The sequence below is a fragment of the Phycodurus eques genome, chromosome 2 (genome assembly GCF_024500275.1).
Source record: "Phycodurus eques isolate BA_2022a chromosome 2, UOR_Pequ_1.1, whole genome shotgun sequence".
Taxonomy (NCBI): domain Eukaryota; kingdom Metazoa; phylum Chordata; class Actinopteri; order Syngnathiformes; family Syngnathidae; genus Phycodurus; species Phycodurus eques.
Window position 1 is genome coordinate 23,793,650 of NC_084526.1, and position 23,020 is coordinate 23,816,669.

Genomic DNA, 23,020 nt, shown 5'->3' on the forward strand with positions numbered 1-23,020 from the left:
TCATTCTCAGTTAAAAATATATGCTAAAATATGCTCATAATATTATGCATTTTCATGAACTGTTTTCTCAAAAACGTGCAACTTTTTCTTGCAACAATCTGGCTTCATTCTCATAACATTGTGACTTTTTTTTTCTCCCCAATTTTCTTTTTTGAAGATTAAAGTTTTTTTCTTGGAAAAATGGAAATAAAAAAAAAAAATGTTAGTCCGAAATATAATTATTTAAAGTACACAGTAATATGACTATTTTTTAAAGAACATTACAATGTTCTTTAAATTTTAAAATCGTTTCACAAAAGTAAATAACTTTTTTCTTTAAAAAATACGGATAATTTTTTTGAAATACTATTTTCTTGAAAAAAATATTTATCAGTAATAAAAGTAATAATAATAAACTTTATACGCTGCATAATGTTTCAAGGGAACTAAGAATAATTAACAATACTTTTACATTATTTTAATATAATATTTATAAAATTTATAATAATTAACATTTAATTTGGGGTTAATCATATAAATTTATACGTGAGGGAAAATCGCAGCAATATTTTTAAATCATTTTTTGCAATTTGTCAGTTAGCGAAATGTCCAGCGGAGGGCAGCAGAGTTTAGAAGATGAGTGAGACAAACTTGTATGCAAATGATGTGCGTGTGTTTACTTTTTGCCTTTTTTAATTTCTTGAATTTTCCACAAATTTACAAAAAGTCACCATGTTTTAATTCATTTTTTTTATTTGAAATTATAAGATTTTTTTCCCCATAAAATTATGACATTTTCTAACAAAAAGGTTATTTTCCCCAGAAATTAGTTTAAAAAGAAATCATTTCCAAAAAAAAAAAGGGTTTATTTTTGTAATAACTATTTTTCCTCAAAAAAAAAAAAAAAATTAAAAAAACTTTTTATCTGAAATAATGTGGTATTTTTTATTGACAAGTTAATATATTCTCATAAGATTGGAAATTTATCCCTCAAAATATACAAATAAAATATAATAAATAAATATGACCTAACACGCTAAAGACTTTTCTCAAAAACATCCAACTTTTTTTTGCTTGAAAATGTTTTTTCCCTCAAAGGATTAAAAAAGATCAATTCATGAAAATTTTAATTCCAAAAATTTGACTCATTTCTCAATTATTTATTTTTCTCATTTTTGTTAATGTACAAAAATATAACTCTACAGCCCCCACAAAAAATTACGATTCATACATATTTTCTTTCTACTGTAAAAGAGTCAATCTCTTAATAGCCTGAATAGACAATCAAATTTGAATTATATTTTGGAGGGTTTTAACATTTTTTTTACCAAATTAGCACGTCTGCCGACTGGTTACAGCGTCTACCTCACAGTTGTGAGGACCGGGGTTCAATCCCCGGCCCCGCCAGTGTGGAGTTTGCATGTTCTCCCCGTGCCTGCATTGGTTTTCTCCGGGCACTCCGATTTAGTGAGGAGAAGCGGCTCAGAAAATGGATGGATGGATAGTTTCCAACACTTCGTTTCAGCAGCAAGGGACCCTTCCAGCAAAGCGTGAAAGGTGTGTGACATGTTGCTGCATGCTTTGAATTTACCTGCGTCCAGGCACCCGCGTTCCAGCCAGGCGGGCAGGCCTGCGTGTTGCAGGGCCGCAGCTGCGCCGGTGAGACGACGGGGCAGAGGGAGTGCGCCGCCGCCTCCTCTCGCTGGTAGGTCACCTTCCTCATGCAGCGCAGCGTCCTGCTCTGCTGGCCTCCGCCGCACGAACGACTGCACGTCGCCCACTCTCCTGTCCACCAGCTGAGAGGGTACAAAAAAAATGCCGAGGTTGTTAGAAAGTCCACTTTTTCTTCTGTCAGTGCTCAAAAAACCAACACAAATTTCAAGCACGCTAATCATATTCATTCATATTTATCATGGAGTAACTTTACTCTTGCAAATTTTTTTTTTTTTTTTTAAAGAAATGACATTGTTCTTAAAAATACGATGATTTTCATTTCAAAATATACAGCATCTTTTTAGAAAAAATGCAAACCTTTGAATTAAAAACAAAATATTTTTTTGTTAAAAAAGAAAAAAATATATGTTCTTAAAAATTCTTAAAAATCTTAAAAATACATGGCTAGTTTTCTCCTAAGATTAAGTTGAAAAAAGATAATTCATATTGATTGTTATTTAGCATAACTATATTCTTGTTTTATTTAAAAATATATACAATATACGTAATGTTTTAAATTAGAAACAAGACCTTAATTCTCAAAAATACTTTGTTTTGAAAAAAATTCTTTATTACTTAATTATCCTAAGATTAATACTTATTTAGAACTTATGTAGAAAAAAAGTGCAATTTTTCTCCAAAATATAAATATTTTGTTTTTTCACTTTGTCTTCTGTCAGTGGTTGCAATTCTGTACTGATTTTGCATGTCAACAGGTAATTTCTAGCAAGCTGATTATATCTATTCATATGTATTATATCGTATAACCTTTCATTGTTGTAAGATTATATCTTTCATCTCAAAATGTGTAATGCTTTGCTTGAATCAAGAAGTATTTTTCTACAGAAAAAGAAAACATTTTCTTCTTGAGAATGCACAGTTTTTTTTCTCATAAGATGAATACTTTTTTGGGCAAATATCTAACTTTTTTTCTTGAAAACAAATTTTTTTCTTGCAAATATTTATGTTTTTTCATAGTTTTTTTTCCAAAATATAAAGAATTCCCCCCCCCCAAAAAAAACCGCAACTTTTTTCCAAAAATGTACAGCTTAAAAAAAATGTAATCGAAGAAAATGCAACAGTTTTCAAAAATTTTACTGTACAGCTTTTTTCTCGTAATGTCTTAAGGTAGCCAGGATGAACAATTTCTTTACCTTATCAAACTTTTTCTCAAATGTTCAGGGTATTCCTCAGCTACAGTATGTCAGAACGAGCATCTTATTGATTATCTTATTTTAATGATAACCAAAAAATGCCAAGTCTATGTTTCCTTGTCGTGCTTAAAGTAGCTTCAGACCTAAACTTATATAACAGTTGCGGCGCAAGAATCTTACTGTTTTTGAATGACAGTCAGTGTAAAACAAGTATGGTCACAATTATCAGAGGCCCAGTGAAAATGTTTCAGCGATTGTTGATCCATGCAATCTTAATTTTGGACACGGTAAATGTAAAACAGCTCAGGAACTAATATTAAACCTGTGAACTATCCTTATTACCGGTAGTTGTAACTAAGTACTAACTAAATAAACGAACATCCACGGACATCAGATGTTTTAAGTTTTTCACATCTTTGCTCCAAAATAGACGCTGTCATGTTGGCACCGCAGCTCAAGGGAGAGATTACTGCAAACGAGTGGTCTGAGGACCGCGGGATTTTCGGCAGGAGGCAGATGGCGAGTGGGGCAGATGTCTCCGGATGCCGCAAAAATAAAAAAGACCTCGGGACACGGAGGCGCTTTTCATTCTCTTTAGAATTCCGCAGACAAAATTTGGGAGAAAAGCACTGCGTGAAGGAGTGGTTCTTTATTCCCCTGTGTTTTGTGTTTTGTCCGAGATTATAAATAACAACACATCACCGACGGAAAATTTCCCCAAACCGCGGCCGAGCTCACCCTAATTTGCATCTCGCAAATGCTACATTTTGAGATAGATGACCAGCGACTATTTCGGGGTGTTGCATTTGGTATTGAATTTGAAGGTACGCCAACGGGTATCCTAGATTCATTTGTGTTTCTTCAGTCAGTCAGAACCAGACGAAATGTTTACTTGGCAACATGGAAAAAAAAAGCCATGCCTGGGAATGTACAGAAAGTCAGCCATTTTGGTCGGAACCGGCCATTTTTAGTTTCATTTGGGCCATTTCCAGGGATCCTTCAAAGATGAACACTTTCTAGAAATTTTGTCTGATTGTTACCGAATTTGACCCACATCCAGTATACTAAACAGATAGGCAACACAAATGCAAAGTTTTTGAGGTTTAATCATTGTGTGTGAGTGGATCATGGCAGCGAGGTTTGATGACTCGCCATTAAAGGACCTATAGCATTAAGATGGCCTACATTTTTAATAATGTCATTCTGTTTTGGAGCAATTGTTAAATAACTAATTGCCCTGGGAACGCCCCCTTTTTCATCGCCAAAATCGATATACTGCCGTGTCTTGGTGTTACGTCAGCAACGGAACTGGAGACCAAACTCGCTGCAAAGCCGTTGTGGACAGAGGAATGTACTATACTGTAATGTGGCATTGAATTGTGAACAATTTGACTTTTTGTAATTAATTGCGTGTGGGCGGATCATGGTGGCAAAATTTGACGTCACACCATAAAATACCAAAGTCTCATTACTCAATTTGAAAATTCAGCCACCGAAATGTTGTCTGATGTCTACAAAATTTGAACCACATATACCCGACAGATGAGTGACCAAAGGGTCTAAAACATTTGAGTTTATATCATTGTGTGTGGGCAAAGCATGGTGACAAAGTTTGATGACTTGCCATAAAACACCAAACTCCAATAACTTGCATGTACACAGTTAGCTCTCAACCAAACTCCTAAGTCTTCATGTGGCTCTCAACTTCACAATTAGCTTGTAAAGCTGGCACTTAACCCTATACCATCCCCATTTCCACTTATAATATGAAGGATTTTGCGGAGAACCGCAGTCACCACTCTTTTCCCTGAGGGCCAAACACTAACAGCAGTGTGGGGGGTTAAAGTGTAAAGCAGGTCTAAGTGTGTTTGGTGGAGGGCTGAACTGAATTGGAGAGACTGGAGAGACAGTCCGGGGCCCCGTGGGAATCTCCGCACAATAAAACATGTCAGCGGCCAAAATGCAGCAGTGATAAGAAGGCCAGCCGCGTTATGTGTGGGGAAAAAAATACTCTTTGGATACAATTTGGAAGAGAAAAAACAAAATGCCCAACTTATAAGGCTCTCTTCACACAATAAAAGTAGGGAAAAAGAGCCATTTTTGGTAATTTAAGAGGAAATGGATGCCACAAGCTCCACGATGAAGCACTTCTTTGAATTGACTGGATTATTTCAGTCATTGTGTTTATTTCTATTGTTCAAGGTGGCGGTTATTATTAATAACTGCTGAGAGGAGCTATCCCATTCATTATAGGACATGTACAGTACATTGTGTGTGCCCGTGTCTCATTGAGTGGGTGGTGGACTTTTTTGTGCTGGATTATTTCCAGTTGTACTTCAACATCATTGTGCTCATTTGTATTGTGCAAAGTAGCGGTTATTATTAATAACTGGTGAGAGGAGCTGTAATTATAGGACACTACATTGCACAAGCAAATGCACATGCACATGCTTGACCAAGCATGCCATGGACTTTTTGACTGGATTATTTCTTGTCCAGGGGTTTCCAAACTTTTTTCTCCAAAGGCCACATACAAAAAAAACGAAGGATGCAAGGGGCACTTTGAAATCCTTCATTTTCACCTTACCACTATACAACAGCATCACTGATGACATAGAACACAGGTGTCAAACTCAAGGTCCAGGGGCCAAATCCGGCCCATCACATCATTTTATGTGGCCCGCGAAAGCAAATCATGTGCATTGATTTCATGTTTCTTGCTAAAATGCCACAATTGCTAACTGTCTTCCCTTTTATAGAGATCAGCATTTTTTCATCAAGCTCCCTTTTAAAATAAACTGAGTATTGGTTGAACAGTTTCTACCGACTTCGGACTTCAAAACGAGTTATGCATCAATTTGCTGTGCATATGTAATAATATACATTTATATGGGCTCACAGTCATAACAGCCCTCTGAGGAAAACCATAACTACGATGTGGCCCGCAACAAAAATGAGTTTGACACCACTGAAGATGTGTTCTAGTTTTTGTCACAACTTCGAAATTTGTCTATAGAGCAAGTACATGTTACAATTCTCAGACATTTCCTGAATTTATAGTTGACAAATCCCCCTCAAAAACCTCAAGGTGAGTAAGATGATTTTTTAAATCCAAAGGATAATCTGTATTATATATTTTTCTACGCTTCTGCCAAATGTAATGTAAATTGGTAGATTGACACACACCTTTTTTGATCTGCCACACCTTTTTTGACCTGCCACTGGCCAGTTTCCATAGAGATGATGGCGCCTACCAGTGTGGTCGCCTCGGTAACGGGCTCTCAAGTATTGTTTTTGTTTTTGTGTTTTTCGTCCGTCTTTGGAGACCTTACACGACTCACTTACACAAGGGAAGACCTGCTAACCATCAAGGAGGCTACTCCGGACTTTCTGTCACCAACTTTCGCAAATCCGCTCAGTTTTTTCCCCGAGTTACTCACCGGAGCGGCGTCCGCGCTTTTTGGCGCATGGAGACGGAAGCGGCGCCACAGAGGGAAACGGGCCGGGATTCAGGTGAAACTCCGCAAGAGAGGACAAAGATTGGCGTTCCCGTCGATCCACCTTGCGAATGTACGCTCCCTACCCAACAAAATGGACGAGCTTCATTTTCTGTTAAAGACCAGTAAAGACTCACGGAGACCTGGCTTTGCGACGCTGTACCTGATGGCGCCGTTATGCTTCCCGGTTTCCACATTCATTGAGCGGACCGCGACATGGAATCATCGGGGAAAACAAAGGGCGGCGAGATATGCCTCCATATCAACGAAAAATGGTGTACGGACGTCACGATGCTCAGCACACACTACAGCCCGCATTTGGAGTCGCTATTCTTAAACTGTAAACCATTCTACTCGGCACGTGAGTTCGCATCTTTCATCCTGGCTGCAGCCTACATTCCGCCTCAAGCTAACACGAACGCCGCACTGCTAAAGCTCGCCGAACAAGTCAACGAAATTGAAAAAAAACACCCGGACTCACCCCTCATTATTCTCGGGGACTTTAACAAAGCTAAACTCAGCCACGAACTCCCTAAATACAAATACAAAAAAGTTTTTGTCCTACCAGGGAAAATAACACTTTTAGACCACTGCTACACTACGGTAAAAAACGCATACCGTGCTATTCCTCGTGCAGCCCTGGGCTCGTCTGATCACTGCTTAATTCACTTAATACTGACGTACAGTATTAAGTGAATTACTACGTACTTAAATGCGCAAAGCCTACAGTGAAAACAGTGAAAAAGTGGACAAATGAAGCCAAGATGGAACTTCAAAGCTGTTTAGACTGCACAGACTGGAGTGTCTTTGAAAATTCAGCTGACAGCCTGGATGAATATACGGACACTGTCACATCCTATATCAGTTTCTGTGAAGAGGCTTGTGTACCAACAAAATCATTTTGCACATTCAACAACAACAAGCCGTGGTTCACTGCTAAACCTAAGCAGCTTCCCCAAGCTAAGGAGGACCCATATCAGAGCGGGGACAGGGCCCTGTATAATCGAGCTAGAAACCAACTGACTAAAAAAATTAACGTTGCAAAAAGAAACTATGCAGCAATGTTGGAAAAACAGATTTGCGCAAACGACTCTAAATCAGTCTGGCATGCATTCCAATCGCTGACTAATTACAAGCGAAGATCCCCCCAAGATGAGAACAATAGGACACAAGCCAACGACTTGAATACCTTCTACTGCAGATTTGAAAAGGACAGTTTCACACCACACACCCACCTGGCCGCACCCGCGACCACAATCACACCTCTGACTTCTGCGTTAACCATTCATGAACAGGATGTGAGACGCATCTTCAAACAACAAAAGATTAACAAAGCGGCAGGCCCGGACCATGTGTCCCCATCCTGCCTCAAAGTCTGCGCAGACCAGCTCGCTCCAGTCTTCACTCAGATCTTCAATAGATCTCTGGAACTGTGCGAAGTTCCATCCTGTTTCAAACGCTCCACCATCATTCCAGTCCCCAAGAAACCTGCAATCTCGGTCTGAATGACTACAGGCCTGTCGCTTTGACATCTGTGGTCATGAAGTCCTTTGAACGTCTCGTGCTGGACCACCTCAAGAGTGTCACAGGTCCCCTGCTGGACCCCCTGCAGTTTGCCTACCAAGCGAACAGGTCTGCGGATGATGCAGTCAACATGGGACTGCACTTCATCCTAGAACACCTCGACAGTGCAGGGAACTACGCGAGGATCCTGTTTGTGGACTTCAGCTCAGCGTTCAACACCATCATCCCTGAACTCCTTTCATCCAAGCTTCTCCAGCTCAGCGTCTCACCTGCCATCTGCCAGTGGATTTACAGCTTTCTGACGGGCAGGACACAGCAGGTCAGGCTGGGGGAGGCCACCTCATCCACACGCAGGATCAGCACTGGGGCGCCCCAAGGTTGTGTCCTCTCTCCGCTGCTCTTCTCTCTCTACACGAACGACTGCACCTCAGCGAACCCGACTGTCAAACTCCTGAAGTTTGTAGATGACACCACTGTCATCGGCCTCATCAAGGACGGTGACGAGTCTGCATATCGACAGGAAGCGGAGCGGCTGGAGCTGTGGTGCGGCCAACACAACCTGGAGCTGAACATGCTCAAGACGGTAGAGATGATCGTGGACTTCAGCAGGCATCCTTTGCCACAGCTGCCCCTCACGTTGTCCAGCTGCCTTGTGTAAACCGTCGAGACCTTCAAGTTCCTGGGAATTACAATCTCTCAGGACCTGAAGTGGGCGACTAACATCAACTCCGTCCTCAAAAAGTCCCAGCAGAGGATGTACTTCCTGCGGCTTCTGAGAAAGCACGGCCTGCCACCGGAGCTGCTGAGACAGTTCTACACAGCGGTAATCGAATCAGTCCTGTGTTCTTCCATCACAGTCTGGTTCGGTGCTGCTACAAAAAAGGACAAACTCCGACTGCAACGGACAATCAAAACTGCTGGAAGGATTGTCGGTACCCCCCTATCCACCATTGAGGACTTGCACGCTACCAGAACTAAGACAAGGGTGTGCAAAATCCTCTTGGACCCTCCGCACCCCGGCCACCAGCTCTTCCAGCTCCTTCCCTCAGGTAGGCGCTACCAACTAGAACTAGTAGACATTCCAACAGCTTCTTCCCTCTTGCGATCAACTTCTTAAACACCTAACCTATAATTCCATTACAACAAGCTGGCAATTTTTTTTTTTTGACTGAATTCGTTGTCACATTTCTGTGGGGGCAATTATGTATTACTCGTGCACCCACTGGAGTTTTCTCGCCATGCTGCACTATTTGCATATACTGGCCACTCATGCCAGAGTAGCATCTGCTCCATTTGCACACTGTTTGAGGAGTATCTGTAACATTTGCACAACCAACATTGTCCCAGATTATCGCACTACTCGTCACTTTAAACTTTAAACCGCATACACTCCTTGAAGTCTCAGCGCCCCTTGCACAGTGGTCATTGCACCGGTCTATATTAGTCATTCGAACTGCTCTAAGTGCTAGAGGACTCTGCATCTTTTTGCACAATTGTTTTTTGTCAATGTCTTTGTCTCCAAAGTGTTCTGTAAATTGACTGTCTGTTGTACTAGAGCGGCTCCAACTACCGGAGACAAATTCCTTGTGTGTTTTGGACATACTTGGCAAATAAAGATGATTCTGATTCTGATATGATGTTATCTGACCGCCATGACGGCATATATTTGAGTTTTATCAACTACAAATGCCTCTTAACTGTTGTATATTCATTTATTTCCTGTGTGTTTTAACAATTTATTGAGTGTTTTTCATGTTTGACTCTTTTTTTTGTTCTTTGCATATTTGATTGCCAAATTAAACCACACATCACCTGACCGCCATCTGCAAACTCTGTTTGGCTCTTGACCATTATTTTGTAAACTTGGGCCCTTGGCTTTCTTTAGTTACTTCGAGTTCATCAGTTAATCGTTATTATATGTTGTCTGTTTCTGTGTTGAGCAAGCTTTACAATGATATCAGCCTTTTGAGTTGGGAAAGTTTTAAACTCGGATTCAACAAATGAAGGTCACACTTAAACTCTCAACCCATATTGTCTTTGCATTAAAACATTGGCCAGAAAGTGGTGCATTTTAACCGGTTTTAAAGATTCACAACTTTCTTAATATTTGTGACAGGAAAATATCTGTCTGATAATGCCGGTGTCATGTATGAGTTGAAATTTTACACACATACATACTTTGATTTATTTTAATGTCATCTTTCACTCTGTTGTAAAATGGATTGCCATTTGTGACGTTTTTTTCTTTCAAGTGATTCATACAGTTTGTCAAACATTTCCTACATTTCTCAAAATGCTGGCTTTTCAACTGTATCAAAAGGCAGTATTTCTTTTGCGATGAAGTGAACTGCACTTGCTCTGGGCGCAGTGTTCCGTTTGTATTTACTTTGTCGACCATAACGCCTCGCTTGGCAGTGAGTGTTTAATGTCAGGATGAAACCCAATTTGACATAAGCCTGTTGTGGACTCATCTTGCGATTCGGTTTGAAGCCGAAATATTCATGCACATTTCTGATGCATTCCGCTACTGCAATCGCCTCCCCCCCCCCCCCCCCCCCCCCCTTTGAATCCATTGGTTCCTTTTGTGTGCGTATGTGTAAGCTAGTGACCCCGCCTGCCCATCGCCACAGAGACAAAGAGTTTGAATACCTGACAAAAGAAATCCCCCCGCTCATTCTGCTTTAAACAAACGCGGATGAGTCCTTCAGTCTTTCTGGAGGCAAGAGACAAGCAAAACTACATGGCAATATATTGAGGCAGGGAAAATTAGGGCCACAGGCCGTGTTCACTGTTATTTTTAGTACATGGCCCGTGGACCGTAGTTTGGATAGCCCTGTGCTCGTCATTCAATTATATTGTGTAAGGTGACAATTATCATTGTTAATTGGTGAGAGGAACAATCACAGTAATGACACATGACAGAGTGTGCCGTGACTTTATTCGACAGGATTAATTCTGTTGATTACTCTTGTGCAAGTTTATCATGAATAACTGCTGATTGGAGCTATTCCTAGTGTGAGTCCTCGAGTGTGAGCAGTGAAAAAATATGAGTATTTGACACCTACCCTTAAAATGTTCTATATTAATAGATTAAAATGTAAATATACCACAAATTATGATCCCAAAATACATTTCAAACTCATCTTACAACTTAACCTTAATAATACAGTAAATGGCTTACAGATGATTTGATATTGTAAAAAAAAAAAAAAAAAGAATGTACAGGAAGTTTCGCCTTCGCAAGCTGTAAAAATACCAATTGCTAAGCAATAACCAGAGCTCCGTTGTTTGTTAGCTTGAGTTTTTTAATATCCATTCAGAGAAGCAAAAAAATACACGTGGTGAAGACTCTGTAAATTATGTTAACAAGCCAGGCTAAACTTAGCTCCCTCCTGACATATCATCATCATTTCATCACTATACTTCCTTGACACCCGTTTCTACTTTCTATTAGGCTTTGGTGCAATCTCGTAGTTACAAAAAAAAATGCGTAAAATTACTGCGAATACTTGACTTTCTCAGCAAATTACTAAGAATAGGTTCCACAGAAAAATATGCGAACAGACGAGGGTTCACTGTATACTACTCTGATCCCGTTCCAAACAAAGAGGCTGTGTCAAGACGTGCAACGGGACTCTTTAATACCTTTGGCTGAGATAAGGGAAACGCAATGCCCAAGATTAGCGGCAGGAAATAGTGTCTTGAGTGTTGGAAACAGAGGCCGTTTGCTCTCTGCCTCGTTGCACTCAGCCTGGACTTGTTGCGGCAGCCCGAGCCAAGCGGCAACGTCCCCGACCAGCCGACGCATGCTTTGTATGTCTATTTCGGCCTCGCGGCTTGGACGCACAACGCATAATTGCAGCATTAGTGGAAGTGCTCGTGCTCTCCCTGACCCCAAAAAGCCGTGCCATGCCTCTTCAGTGCAGCGCGCATGTAAATGACTTTGCCGCTCACCGGAGAGGGAAAGCCTTTCATAGGGGTGCTGCTTCAACTTGAACAACACCGCAGTGATCGAGTCTGCATGCATGCACGCCCTTCTTTTTGAAAGTCAACTCCATTAGACACACAAGGTCTAACCATGGGTGGGCTCAGCATCTATGGAGGTTTTGTTCATGTCAAAAGATGGTTTTAAAACCAAAATAAAATGCTTCCAGGCAGGGCGGCACATCTGCCTCACAGTTCTGAGGTTCGCGCTTTGAATCTCAACTTTGGCATTCCTGTGTGGAGTTAGCATGTTCTCCCCCATGGGATTCCAAAAACATCCATGTTAGGTTCATCCAAGACTCTCATTTGTCCACAGGTATGAATTTGAATACCCTCATCGGTGAAATGGTTAGTAGTTTCGAAGTTGACAATTGTTAGTAGTGCAACTCTGTCAGACAAATTAGCAGGATAGCACATCTGCACTTAACACACATAAAAATGTATCGTGAACTCACACAGTCTTCGATTCGCGGTTTATGTACCCTTTTATGTACCTTCCTCTGTAACACCCTATGATGCCACAAGATGGCGCGAAAGCCTTGACTAATAAGAATGTAGCAATTGGTGTCAAGGTAGTCTGTTGGAGTGATACATTGCCGCTGAAAAAGATATTTGTATGTCGGCAAGGAGCTAAGTTTAGCCCAGCTTTGTTAGCAGTTACGAGAAAGTCTCCCCCGATGTGTATATTTTTCCGCTGCTGAAATCTAAGCCATTTTTAGGGTAATGTTGTAATATCAGTTTGAAATTATATTAAAGAGCTTTGGGATCTTATTTTGCTGTATTTTTATGGTTTAAACTATAATATAGGCAATTGTTAATATTTTTAGTGTGAGCGTCATTACTCGCTATTTCGTGGCAGGAAACAGTTTATTTTCGGGCGATTACTGTATTACATTTTCATAGATGAAGCTTTTTAACATGGAAATGCTACCATTTTCATGCCAAAACTGTCAAAAGGCTTTTGTAAATTTTTTGTTCTGTTGGATAAACAAACACCATTCTCCCAATCGTCTCAAAATAAGACATAGTTAAAAGGAGATTACAAATTATTAAATATAGTTTGAGTAGTTTTAATGTATGTCTTCATCTATTGGTTAAGACAAGATAAGAACAGCATCATGTCATGGCACTACTACTAAAATACTGCCTGTGATTAACGTGATCCATGGCGGGACGGGTCCATTGATTTGTTAAGTACAGACCTGAGTCACAAACTCTCTCGGTGCGTTTCTCAAAAAGGAACAGAGGAGAGATTAAAGAGTGGGATAGAGGAGGAAGACCACGGACAAAGTGCAGACTCCCCTCAACCGCAATGAACGTGTGCGCAAGCCTGTAATAAAACAAGCGCAACATTTGCCAACATGGATGCACAAGCCGCAAACCACACACACATACGCAAGCACACGTGCAAATACACACTCACGTGCACACGAACACACACACATATACACGCACACAAATACTTACTATGCAGGGCAGGGCTGCATATTGCAGAGGTGCGAGCCCAGCGTGGGTCTCGTGAGCGGATTGCACATTGTGGCGTTGACGTGAACTTTCTGGTCCTGCAGGCAAATTGCCTTGGTAGAAATGCGACCTGAAGGGACAGAAACAAGAATAATTGTAAGTTCTCAGTGACCCCAGTTTTACTTAACTGATCTAAAAAGTATTATTTATTTAGTTAAAATAATGCATCTTTGGCCATCCGGCCATGGCAGCGACATATAGTGGTGTTACAAGTACTGTATAGGTTGTTCCACGAGATAGCAGCAGATCCAATGAACCTTTGTATCCACCTATTGCCATTCATACAAAAGAATTCAAGCTTTGTGTTCAACTAAACAGGTCCAGATTCCACCAGGATTAACTCTGTTTGTGAGTAAATAGAAACAAGATCAACATTTTATTAATATGTAGTATATATTATTCATGACATTTTTGTACGGTGGTGTGCCGTGAGATTTTACAAGCGTCTCGGCTCCATAAAGGTTAGTAAGCACTCTACTGATGAATCCAACAGTTAATAATAAAAGGGGGAAAAATAATTATAGGGCGTGAAAATTAATCCATCCATCTTGTACTATGACTCATTCCAGCAGAATTGGGGAAGGCTCGCATTACCAAAACCCATCCAACCTTATCACTGCCTGTATACGGGCAAACGCATTAAACCAACATCCAAAGTCTTCCTACTCACCTCCGGCACAGGGAGCGGAACAGTCGGAGCGCACCGCACCCCAGCTGTAGTCTGGCTTCCTCTCGGTGCGAGGCAGTGTGTACTCCCAAACCACGCCGGGGTTCTTGCCTTGCAGGAGAATCTAGAACAGGAAGAAGAACCCATGCATTGTTGTGGTGAGACAAGAAGTAAAGGACTGCAATGACCTCTAACTTTGTTCTCTAGGCAAACCCCCCCAGGGGGTGTCAAACTCGATCCATCCATTTTCTATAGCGCTCATTCTTCCTCAGGTCGTGGGTGAGCCGGAACCAAGCCAGCTGACGTTACATGAGAGGTCGGGTACACCCCAGACTGGTCGTTAGCCATTTGCAGGGCACAAATAGGCAAACAGACAAACAATCATTCACGTTCACATCTGAGGACAATTTAGATTCTTCAATTAACCTAACAAGCATGTTATTGGAAGGTGGGAGGAAGATGGATTAACTACAGAAAACCCACGCAAGCACAAGGAGAACATATATTCTTCACTAAGTAATGCAGAGATTTGGAGTCCGGAAGTATAGGGTCCAGCTCACCCCTGACCCTAATGAGGATAAGCAGTATAGAAATAGATTGCTGGATAGACTGCAAAGGCAACAAATGCCTTGGCAAAGATCCGCTTCCCTGTGCTCTTGTCACTATGATAACTAGGAGAGGAACGGTATGCCAAAAATCACAAAACTGTACTGGAGGTCTGTGTGGTGGACCAGGGAGAGAGTAGATCACGTATGTTGCCTTCAACCGCGTCCGGAAATCTTAGCCTTGGACTTCGAGCGAGATTATTCCTCCTCCACGGACATTCTTGTGGTATGCCAGCCCGGGGACCGCTATGTAATTTTGCTCTCGCTCTTTGGGCTTGATGAGTGGCGCGGTGAAGATGTGGAAAACCTGTGGTCTGTTGTCTCTGCTGCGACAATGTTTTGTACTTGTCAAACATGACAAAGATCTTACACTGTCCGCATCTTAAATGTGTCTATCTCCAACACTTGACAGATCGTCTGTCAGTCATGCCAGTCATTTTAGTTCTAATCGTCATTCCCCATTGCTAGTTTGACAGACTATGTAGATTAGTGTGTTGATGGTTGTGGTGGGATGTTTATCTTTGCTTGTGTTTGTCTTGGAGACCAATATTTGGCTTTGTCTAAAACAATTGTTCGAAAAGTTGTGTGGTGTTTATCTTGGCAGATAATGTTAGTGCACATTGTGTGTCTGACACAGAGGGACTTATTTCACAGATGGAAAGCAGCAAAATACATGATTATGTCTGCATTGTATTGTTTCTGCAGCTGTTTTCCAAAAATTTTGGATACATCTCAATTCACATTTAATTTCATTCAAACGTGCGGATTGTATACCAAGGTTTGTGGTGTGTTGTGTGTGTCATTTGCGCATGTGTTTTCACGACACTGGCAAGAAAATTGAGGATTTAGCAGGCACACTGTTGGATTATTTCTAATTTTTTAACTCTAACCTCTAAAATTTAGTTTCTGTCTAAATGCTAGAATGAGTAGTCTGTAAAAACGAGTTGTTAGTCTATGCATTTGGGACCGGTACTACAACGAAGCGACAATAGTGGACTAATAGTATAGTGTCTAATGGAAAACTGGTATCTCCAAACACTGTTTTTTAAAATAAAAAAGCCAAAAACAGGCACACTTTTTACACTTTTTGCCATCCAGAGAACCATGTACTGTATCTCTAAATTCAAAATTCTGTTTAACTTGTATCAGAAAAATATAATAGCTAAAATATTAATTTAAAAATATCATCAATTTCATTGCACATCCCCCCCAAAAACAGTTTTCAGTTATTATAATTGTTTTTTTAAATGGTGCAAAATATAATAAACAAGACCCAATTTATACTGAATCTCCAAATGCAGTTTGTTTTTTCTTAAATCATAAAAACTACCAAAAAAAACATTTTTTTAGTTTTTAGATAGAATATATATTTTTGAGATACATTGGTTTAATTTTATAGTCACATGAAAACAACAAAATATTTTTTTTATATTACAAAAATAAAAATGTGACACTCTTTTTTTACATTATACAATATACTGTATAATCAGTTAATCAGATTTTCTAAAATCCCCAAACATGTTTAAATGTGAAAAACTACAAAAATAACTTATTTTTATAGAGACACATACATGTTTTTCATTATGGAGCAACAATATTCTTTTCACTAGTTTACCCAAGAACACAGCAGTGAGGCAGGAGACTCATATGGAAACTTTTTTTGTTTCCATCTAAATACTAAAACAATTATGTTTTAGTAAAATCGTCCGCAAAAACGAGTGTTCACTGTACACATTCACAACCACTACTACAACCAAAACGACAAAGGCTGACCAACTGTGTTTGCATGTGCGTGTCAAATTCTAAAGGGACATATATTCCAATGAAGCATATTTCCCCCCGATTTTAATTTGATCGTTGGGACGTATTCCTGTCTTGAAACTGCAGAGTCTGTTGACGCCAAGCACAAGAGCATCAGGGTAATGCAGACAGGAGATTTCAGCATGACTTTTTGTACCAATGACAACAGTTAACATAAGCAGCATTTAAGGAAGATGACATGTTGGTTTCTCCCCTTTCGACTGTTCATGCACGTGCAGACAGCCAAGAGGAACAATCTACCTTTTGGTCGCAGGACCCAGCATGCACTTGGACGCGTAAAGTGATTGTTTCAGTCAGCGGTTTTCCGCCTCAGGGAGGCTCTCGAACGCAGATCAGACACGCTCTTGTGTAAGCTGGGCTGAAGGCCAAGGTAAATCGGTGATATTCACAGGCTTGTCAGTACATTTGATGGTTAAACTGGAGGAGCTAAAGCAATTAAGAGCAAGCCTAATCATTTAGGTACTGTATTTCAGAAGTTAATTCACGGGCATCTAATGTAGTGGTTCCCAAATTGAAGTCCCAAGACATCCTGGCGGTCCGCGAGCTATAGCTTGTGGGTCCGCAAAATAATTTACAACAAATTATTATGTTGTATCATTTAAAAAGTACATACCTATATATGAGGACTGGCATGTCAATTAAACACACGTAATAAACCAATTTCTCCTCCGTACCTTAGGCCAACTAAATGTCCTTTATGATTGTGATTTATCACATAAATCTGAAAACCCTGCATGAATCAAGTTCTTTTTTTTTTTTGATTTTAAGAATAAAAGGCATATTATTACAAGAATCATCCTGAGGTTTTTTTCTAGAACAAAGGCAAAATGTGTTTTTACAGAATATAAGGCATAATACTATAAAAATAAAGTTGCATTTTTAAAATTTGAAAATATAATGAATTAGAATGGAAAGTCTATTGTCACTGTATGGTGCAGATACAATGACGTTGGGGTGCATATAAAATTTAGTGCATTCAAAAATAGGAAAACCTATTTTCTTCCTTTTTATCATGATAAAACACGGCTTCTTGTAAACATCACAACTTTTTTTCTGGAAAAAAAATTGAATTTTATTCAGATAACTTTACAACTATTTTTCAATTAAAAATATACATTTGTTATTATGACATGAAAACTTATTTCTCGCAAATAGGCCACTTTTGAATTCCTATTGCATTTAAGGGAGCACATTGTAGTCGTGTTTAATAGCCGTTCATGAGAGGATCCTTGGAAAAACAAAAGCTCTCCTGTAAGGGGTTCATAGACCCAAAAAGTGTGAGAAATCCTGCGCTAATTATCACGTTTGCTGCTGCTTCATCCAGCCGTCAGTCTCGGCTCAATTTGGACATCCAAATAAATTGCTTTCCTAGGTAACTAGGAATCACTGGTCAGTTGTTACAGTCAGGATGCGGTGGAAGATAGCTGAAAATTGAGCAGTGCGGTGTCCAAATAAAGTGACGGCGAACCAGCATGAACAGAGACAGGAAGCAGTCTTCCCTCTCAAGAGACTTGTGGTCAAAAGTCAATGATAGCAGTATGACTGAAGAATCATGCCACGTTGTCACTTGACTGTATGCATATTTATAGGGGCAATAAGTCTTGAGTAACCAGTTTCAGGTTGAATTTTACCTAAAGAAAATAGACTGTAGGGTCTTTGCAGGGAGTATTACATGATATGGTTTTAAATGTTAGGATTGAGTTTATTTCACAAAGGCACATAGACAAGTATATTTAGCACTGCGATGTAAGAGTACAACGGTACATTAGATGTCTTCCATAGTGAACATTTGGTAATGTACAGATGCGTACGGCGTTCCTACATGAAACATATCAATAAGGGACTGGAAGCGTAACAGCCTCTTGCCACGTCGACTCCATAAACAAACACAGTGTAGCTTAGCTGATGGCTAGTGGACATCATGGTTAGCAACATGGAATCAGATGGAGCCAAAACAATTACAAATGCCACTGACCTTTTCACAGCATAGTAATTTAGACTGTTCAAAGTGTTACTGTTGCACTTGTCAGGACTGTTCACTTCCTAAAAAGAAGACCAAGTATGGATGGTACACTTTCCTAAAATTAAAAGTAGTAGTTTTTAGTATTTAAAAATAGCATTTGGGGATATAACTCATATTTGGACAGTCAACAAAGAAATGCGTCAAATAATTCTGTCAATTTTCTTTTGCAACAATAAAAAAAAGTGTGCCTGGCATACAAAAAAACAAAAAAACTGCACCTCAACATTAAAAATGAACGTAAACAATAACATCTTTATTTGTACGTAAACAATAACATCTTTATTTGTTTCCAATAAAAATAAAAAGGTAATGCACCAAATTCTTCAGTAGTTTTTATTAATATTATCTGAAAAAAAATCATGTTATTTTGGTTGGGATGTCCTGTTCAGCCTACATATGCTACCCTTGGGTCAAATTCGTCAGAACTTAAATTTTGACTATCATAGCTATGCAGATGACACACAGTTATATCTAGCAGTGTTTCCAGATGAATACAGTTCAATTGAGGTGTTGTGTCACTGTCTAAAACAGATAAATAACTGGATGAGCCAAGGATTGCTGTTAGTAAATACCTGGAGTCACTCCCTTTAAAAACCAAAGACCAAGTCCGAAACTTTGGTGTACTGATAGATTCCGACATGAGATTCAACAGTCATATCAAATCAATGACTAAAACTGCCTTCTACCATCTGAAGAACAAATCCAAAGTGAAGACTTGCATGTGTCAAGAAGACCAGGAGAAGCTCATCCATGCTTTTGTCTCAAGTACACTTGACTATTGTAATGGTCTTCTGACTGGACTCCCCAAAAAGAGCATTAAACAGCTGCAGCTCATTCAGAATGCTGCAGCTCGGGTTCTGACCAGAACAAAGAGGTCAGAGCATATTACTCCAATTCTAAAGTGTTTACACTGGCCCCCAGTCAGCGTTAGAATAGATTTTAAAGTTTTGCTACTGGTCTACAAATCACTAAATGGTTTAGGTCCTGAATACATGAAAGACATGCTGATGGAATATAAACCCAGTAGGGCTCTGAGATCGACAGACTCATGTCAAATATTGGAGCACAGAGTCCAAAGCAAACATGGTGAAGCAACATTTAGCTATTATGCTGCACACAAATGGAATAAGTTGCCAACAGAAGTGACGTCAGCCCCAAGTATGAATGTTTTAACGTCCAGGTTAAAAACTCTTCTTTATTCCTCTCATGCTTTTTCGAGCATTTCCACTTTTAAATTATATTTCTTGCACTGTACGCTGTTTTAATTGTACTCTTTTAAATTTTTTCTCTTTGTGTTAAATGTTTATAAGCTGTTTTTCTTTGTTTTTAAATGCTTTTAATCATGGAAAGCACATTGCGTTACCTTGTGGATGAAAATGCGCTATATAAATAAATTTGCTTTGCTTCGCTTCGCTTTAATGTATCGCTGAGTTTTAAAAAAAATCATTCGGAGATACTGTACAAGAATGTCATTGAACAGTCATTTTTTTATAGACATAACAAATTTAAATAATGAAATAAACAAAATACATAGTATGGTCTGGTTCAATTAGGTACGGGACGCTTATTTAAATTTTTTAGTTTTGTTGCATTTCTATTGTAAAGGTTCCCAAAACATCTGACCTAACTACAGTACAGTATGTGGGATTAGTTAATACACTGCTGTCCATTGACTACATGACAAAAGAATAATTACTTGGATGGAAGGAAAACAAAAAGGTGTTATTTAAAGAAAATTACAGGTTACGACAAAATAGGATTTACCGTACCAAACTGAACTGCAACATTTGGTGGAAACCATGTCTATAGAAATCAGCAGTAGGAAGAAATCTCCCTCGTGGCCTGACCTTAACTCATCACAATCAAAGAGCTCAGTTGCAAGATTCTTAATCTTTTAATCTAGCCGCCATCGCTGCCACACTCTCAAACTCCTCTTTTTTGGGGGGTTGTAATTACAGGACATACTTAGAGAGATTAGAGCGGTGACATCTACAGATCAGTATGAACTGTGAATGCACGCAGACAAGACTGACTGCATATTAAGCTTCCCTTTCTTTAAAGGACTGCTTTGTTTGTTCAAACATTAATCCTCCTTTCATATTTCGGCAACGTCTCGATCAGTTATGATGATGTAAAGCAAACGTGAATCTCAAAGGTTATTAAAGACACAGGCAGACACAATGCTAATATTGCTGGAAAATAAGTGATTGAGTTTTGCAGCATCAACACAAATTGTCACATCAAAGAATTAAAAATGCAATTTTTAATCCCACATTTACCTTGGCATTAACTATCGGTAATTCAATCCTTTATGTCAACATTTACATATGGACTACAGTAAAATACGGCCTATTTGTAATTCACCATATGCCTATATTAATTGTTTAAACCCTATATATACCCCAAACTAAGATCCCAAAACCCTTAAAACCAAATGGTTTACACATGATTTGATTAGAGGAAAAAAGGAACAAAAGGGCTAGGACACTGACATGTGGCCGTCGCTTCGTAGCCCATAAAAAGGCAATTGCAGCACAAAGATGTACACGTGAGCGAACAGTCCCTGTAATTTCTGCTAACAACCCGAGCTAAATTTAGCTCCTCCCCAATTTACAAAGATCTTGGAATGGTGGAGCTGTATTGCTTCAACATACCAATTACTTCTTTCATAAAAGTTTTTCAGTGAATAGCTGACGATAGGTCTTACACAAAAAAAATGCAAATAGGTGAATTTGTGAATAGCAAACTGTGAATAGGCATAGGTTAACTGCTAAGCAGAGCACAGTATGTAGGTCTCACCCATCCATCCATTTTCTGAGCCACTTCTCCTCACTAGGGTCGCGGGCATGCTGGAGCCAATCCCAGCTATCATCGGGCAGGAGGCGGGGTACACCCTGAACTGGTTGGGTGACTGGTTAGAGCGTCAGCCTCACAGTTCTGAGGACCCGGGTTCAATCCCTGGCCCCGCCTGTGTGGAGTTTGCATGTTCTTCCCGTGCCTACGTGGGTTTTCTCCGGGAACTCCGGTTTCCTCCCACATCCCAAAGACATGCATTAATTGGAGAGTCTAAATTGCCCGTAGGTGTGACTGTGAGTGTGACTGGTTGTTTGTTTGTATGTGCCGTGCGATTGGCTGGCAACCAGTTCAGGGTGTACCCCGCCTCCTGCCCGATGACAGCTGGGATAGGCTCCAGCACGCCCGCGACCCTAGTGAGGAGAAGCGGCTCAGAAAATGGAGTACCTGGAGAAAACCCACGCAGGCACAGGGAGAACATGCAAACTTTACACAGGAAGGCCGGATTTGAAACCCCGCAGAACTGTGAAGCGGACGTGCTAACCATTCATCCACTGTGCCGCTAATTATTATCATATATAAAGCTCCAGCACGCTCGTGACCCTAGTGAGGATAAGCGGTACAGAAAATGGATGGATGGATACTACAATATAATTATTTCATAAAACATGAACATTTGCTTCTAAATTTACTGCATATGTTTAACGATGATGGCTGTATTTTTTTAACTCCCTCAAAAAAAATTCTTGAATAAAGGGGGATAAACCACCAATAAGCGTTTTCGAGGGGAAAACAAGGAAATTAAAACAAAGGGAGAAAAACAAATCCGCGGCACGGTGGCCGACTGGTTAGAGCGTCAGCCTCACAGTTCTGAGGACCCGGGTTCAATCCCCGGCCCCGACTGTGTGGAGTTTGCATGTTCTCCCCGTGCCTGTGTGGGTTTTCTCCGGGCACTCCGGTTTCCTCCCACATCCCAAAAAACATGCATAAATTGGAGACTCTAAATTGCCCGTAGGTGTGACTGTGAGTGCGAATGGTTGTCTGTTTGTATGTGCCCTGCGATTGGCTGGCAACCAGTTCAAGGTGTACCCCGCCTCCTGCCTGATGACAGCTGGGATAGGCTCCAGCACGCCCGCGACCCTAGTGAGGAGAAGCGGCTCAGAAAATGGATGGATGGATGGAAAAAAAAATCCACAAATAGGTGACTGTGTGCCGCTGTTTTAATAAATGGTTGACTTTCACTGAAGTGTCTCTGTTATGTGGACCCAGTCACCGACACAAGCAGGTTATGCTGCGGACAAGCCCACTGCGGCGGCCAAGAGGAGCCGTTTAGCTCGTGAGCTAGCTGGTGGTTTGCACCTTTCACAGCTCAAACATGTAGGGATGTGTAGGCATAAGATTTCATACGTAGTAGGATGACAGAGTTGAAAGATGAGCGGGGCGTTGTTTCAACACATTCAGTGGACACGCCCACAGTGTCAGAACTGAGGGAACGTCTTCATTTTTCATGATTTTGAAGCCTCATTTTATTTACTTGGTGATTTTAATCATTCACATTTGGCACACTCTTCTATGTGGTGTGTCAAATTTACAAGACATTTATTTTCACTTTACAGGCACTTTAAGGGTAATGTTGAAGGATGAATTTGAAATGCTATTTAAGTGCTTTTGGATCATATTTTGGGGTATACTTTCATTTTAATAATATAGACCATTCTAAACATTTTGGGGGGGTC

At 40.1% G+C, this 23,020-nt stretch overlaps 1 protein-coding gene across 2 annotated transcripts in view; it reads right to left on the bottom strand.

Annotated features, from left to right (window-relative positions):
* The window catches only part of adamts18 (ADAM metallopeptidase with thrombospondin type 1 motif, 18), a 91,974-nt gene that overhangs the window by 7,039 nt on the left and 61,915 nt on the right, over positions 1 to 23,020 (bottom strand). For both annotated transcript variants that reach the window (XM_061669997.1, XM_061669998.1), the window contains 3 exons: positions 14,046 to 14,166; positions 13,319 to 13,445; positions 1,571 to 1,775 (listed from right to left, as the gene is read on the bottom strand). In XM_061669997.1, the coding sequence (XP_061525981.1) occupies positions 1,571 to 1,775; positions 13,319 to 13,445; positions 14,046 to 14,166 (453 nt within the window). The remainder of the gene's footprint in view (positions 1 to 1,570; positions 1,776 to 13,318; positions 13,446 to 14,045; positions 14,167 to 23,020) is intronic.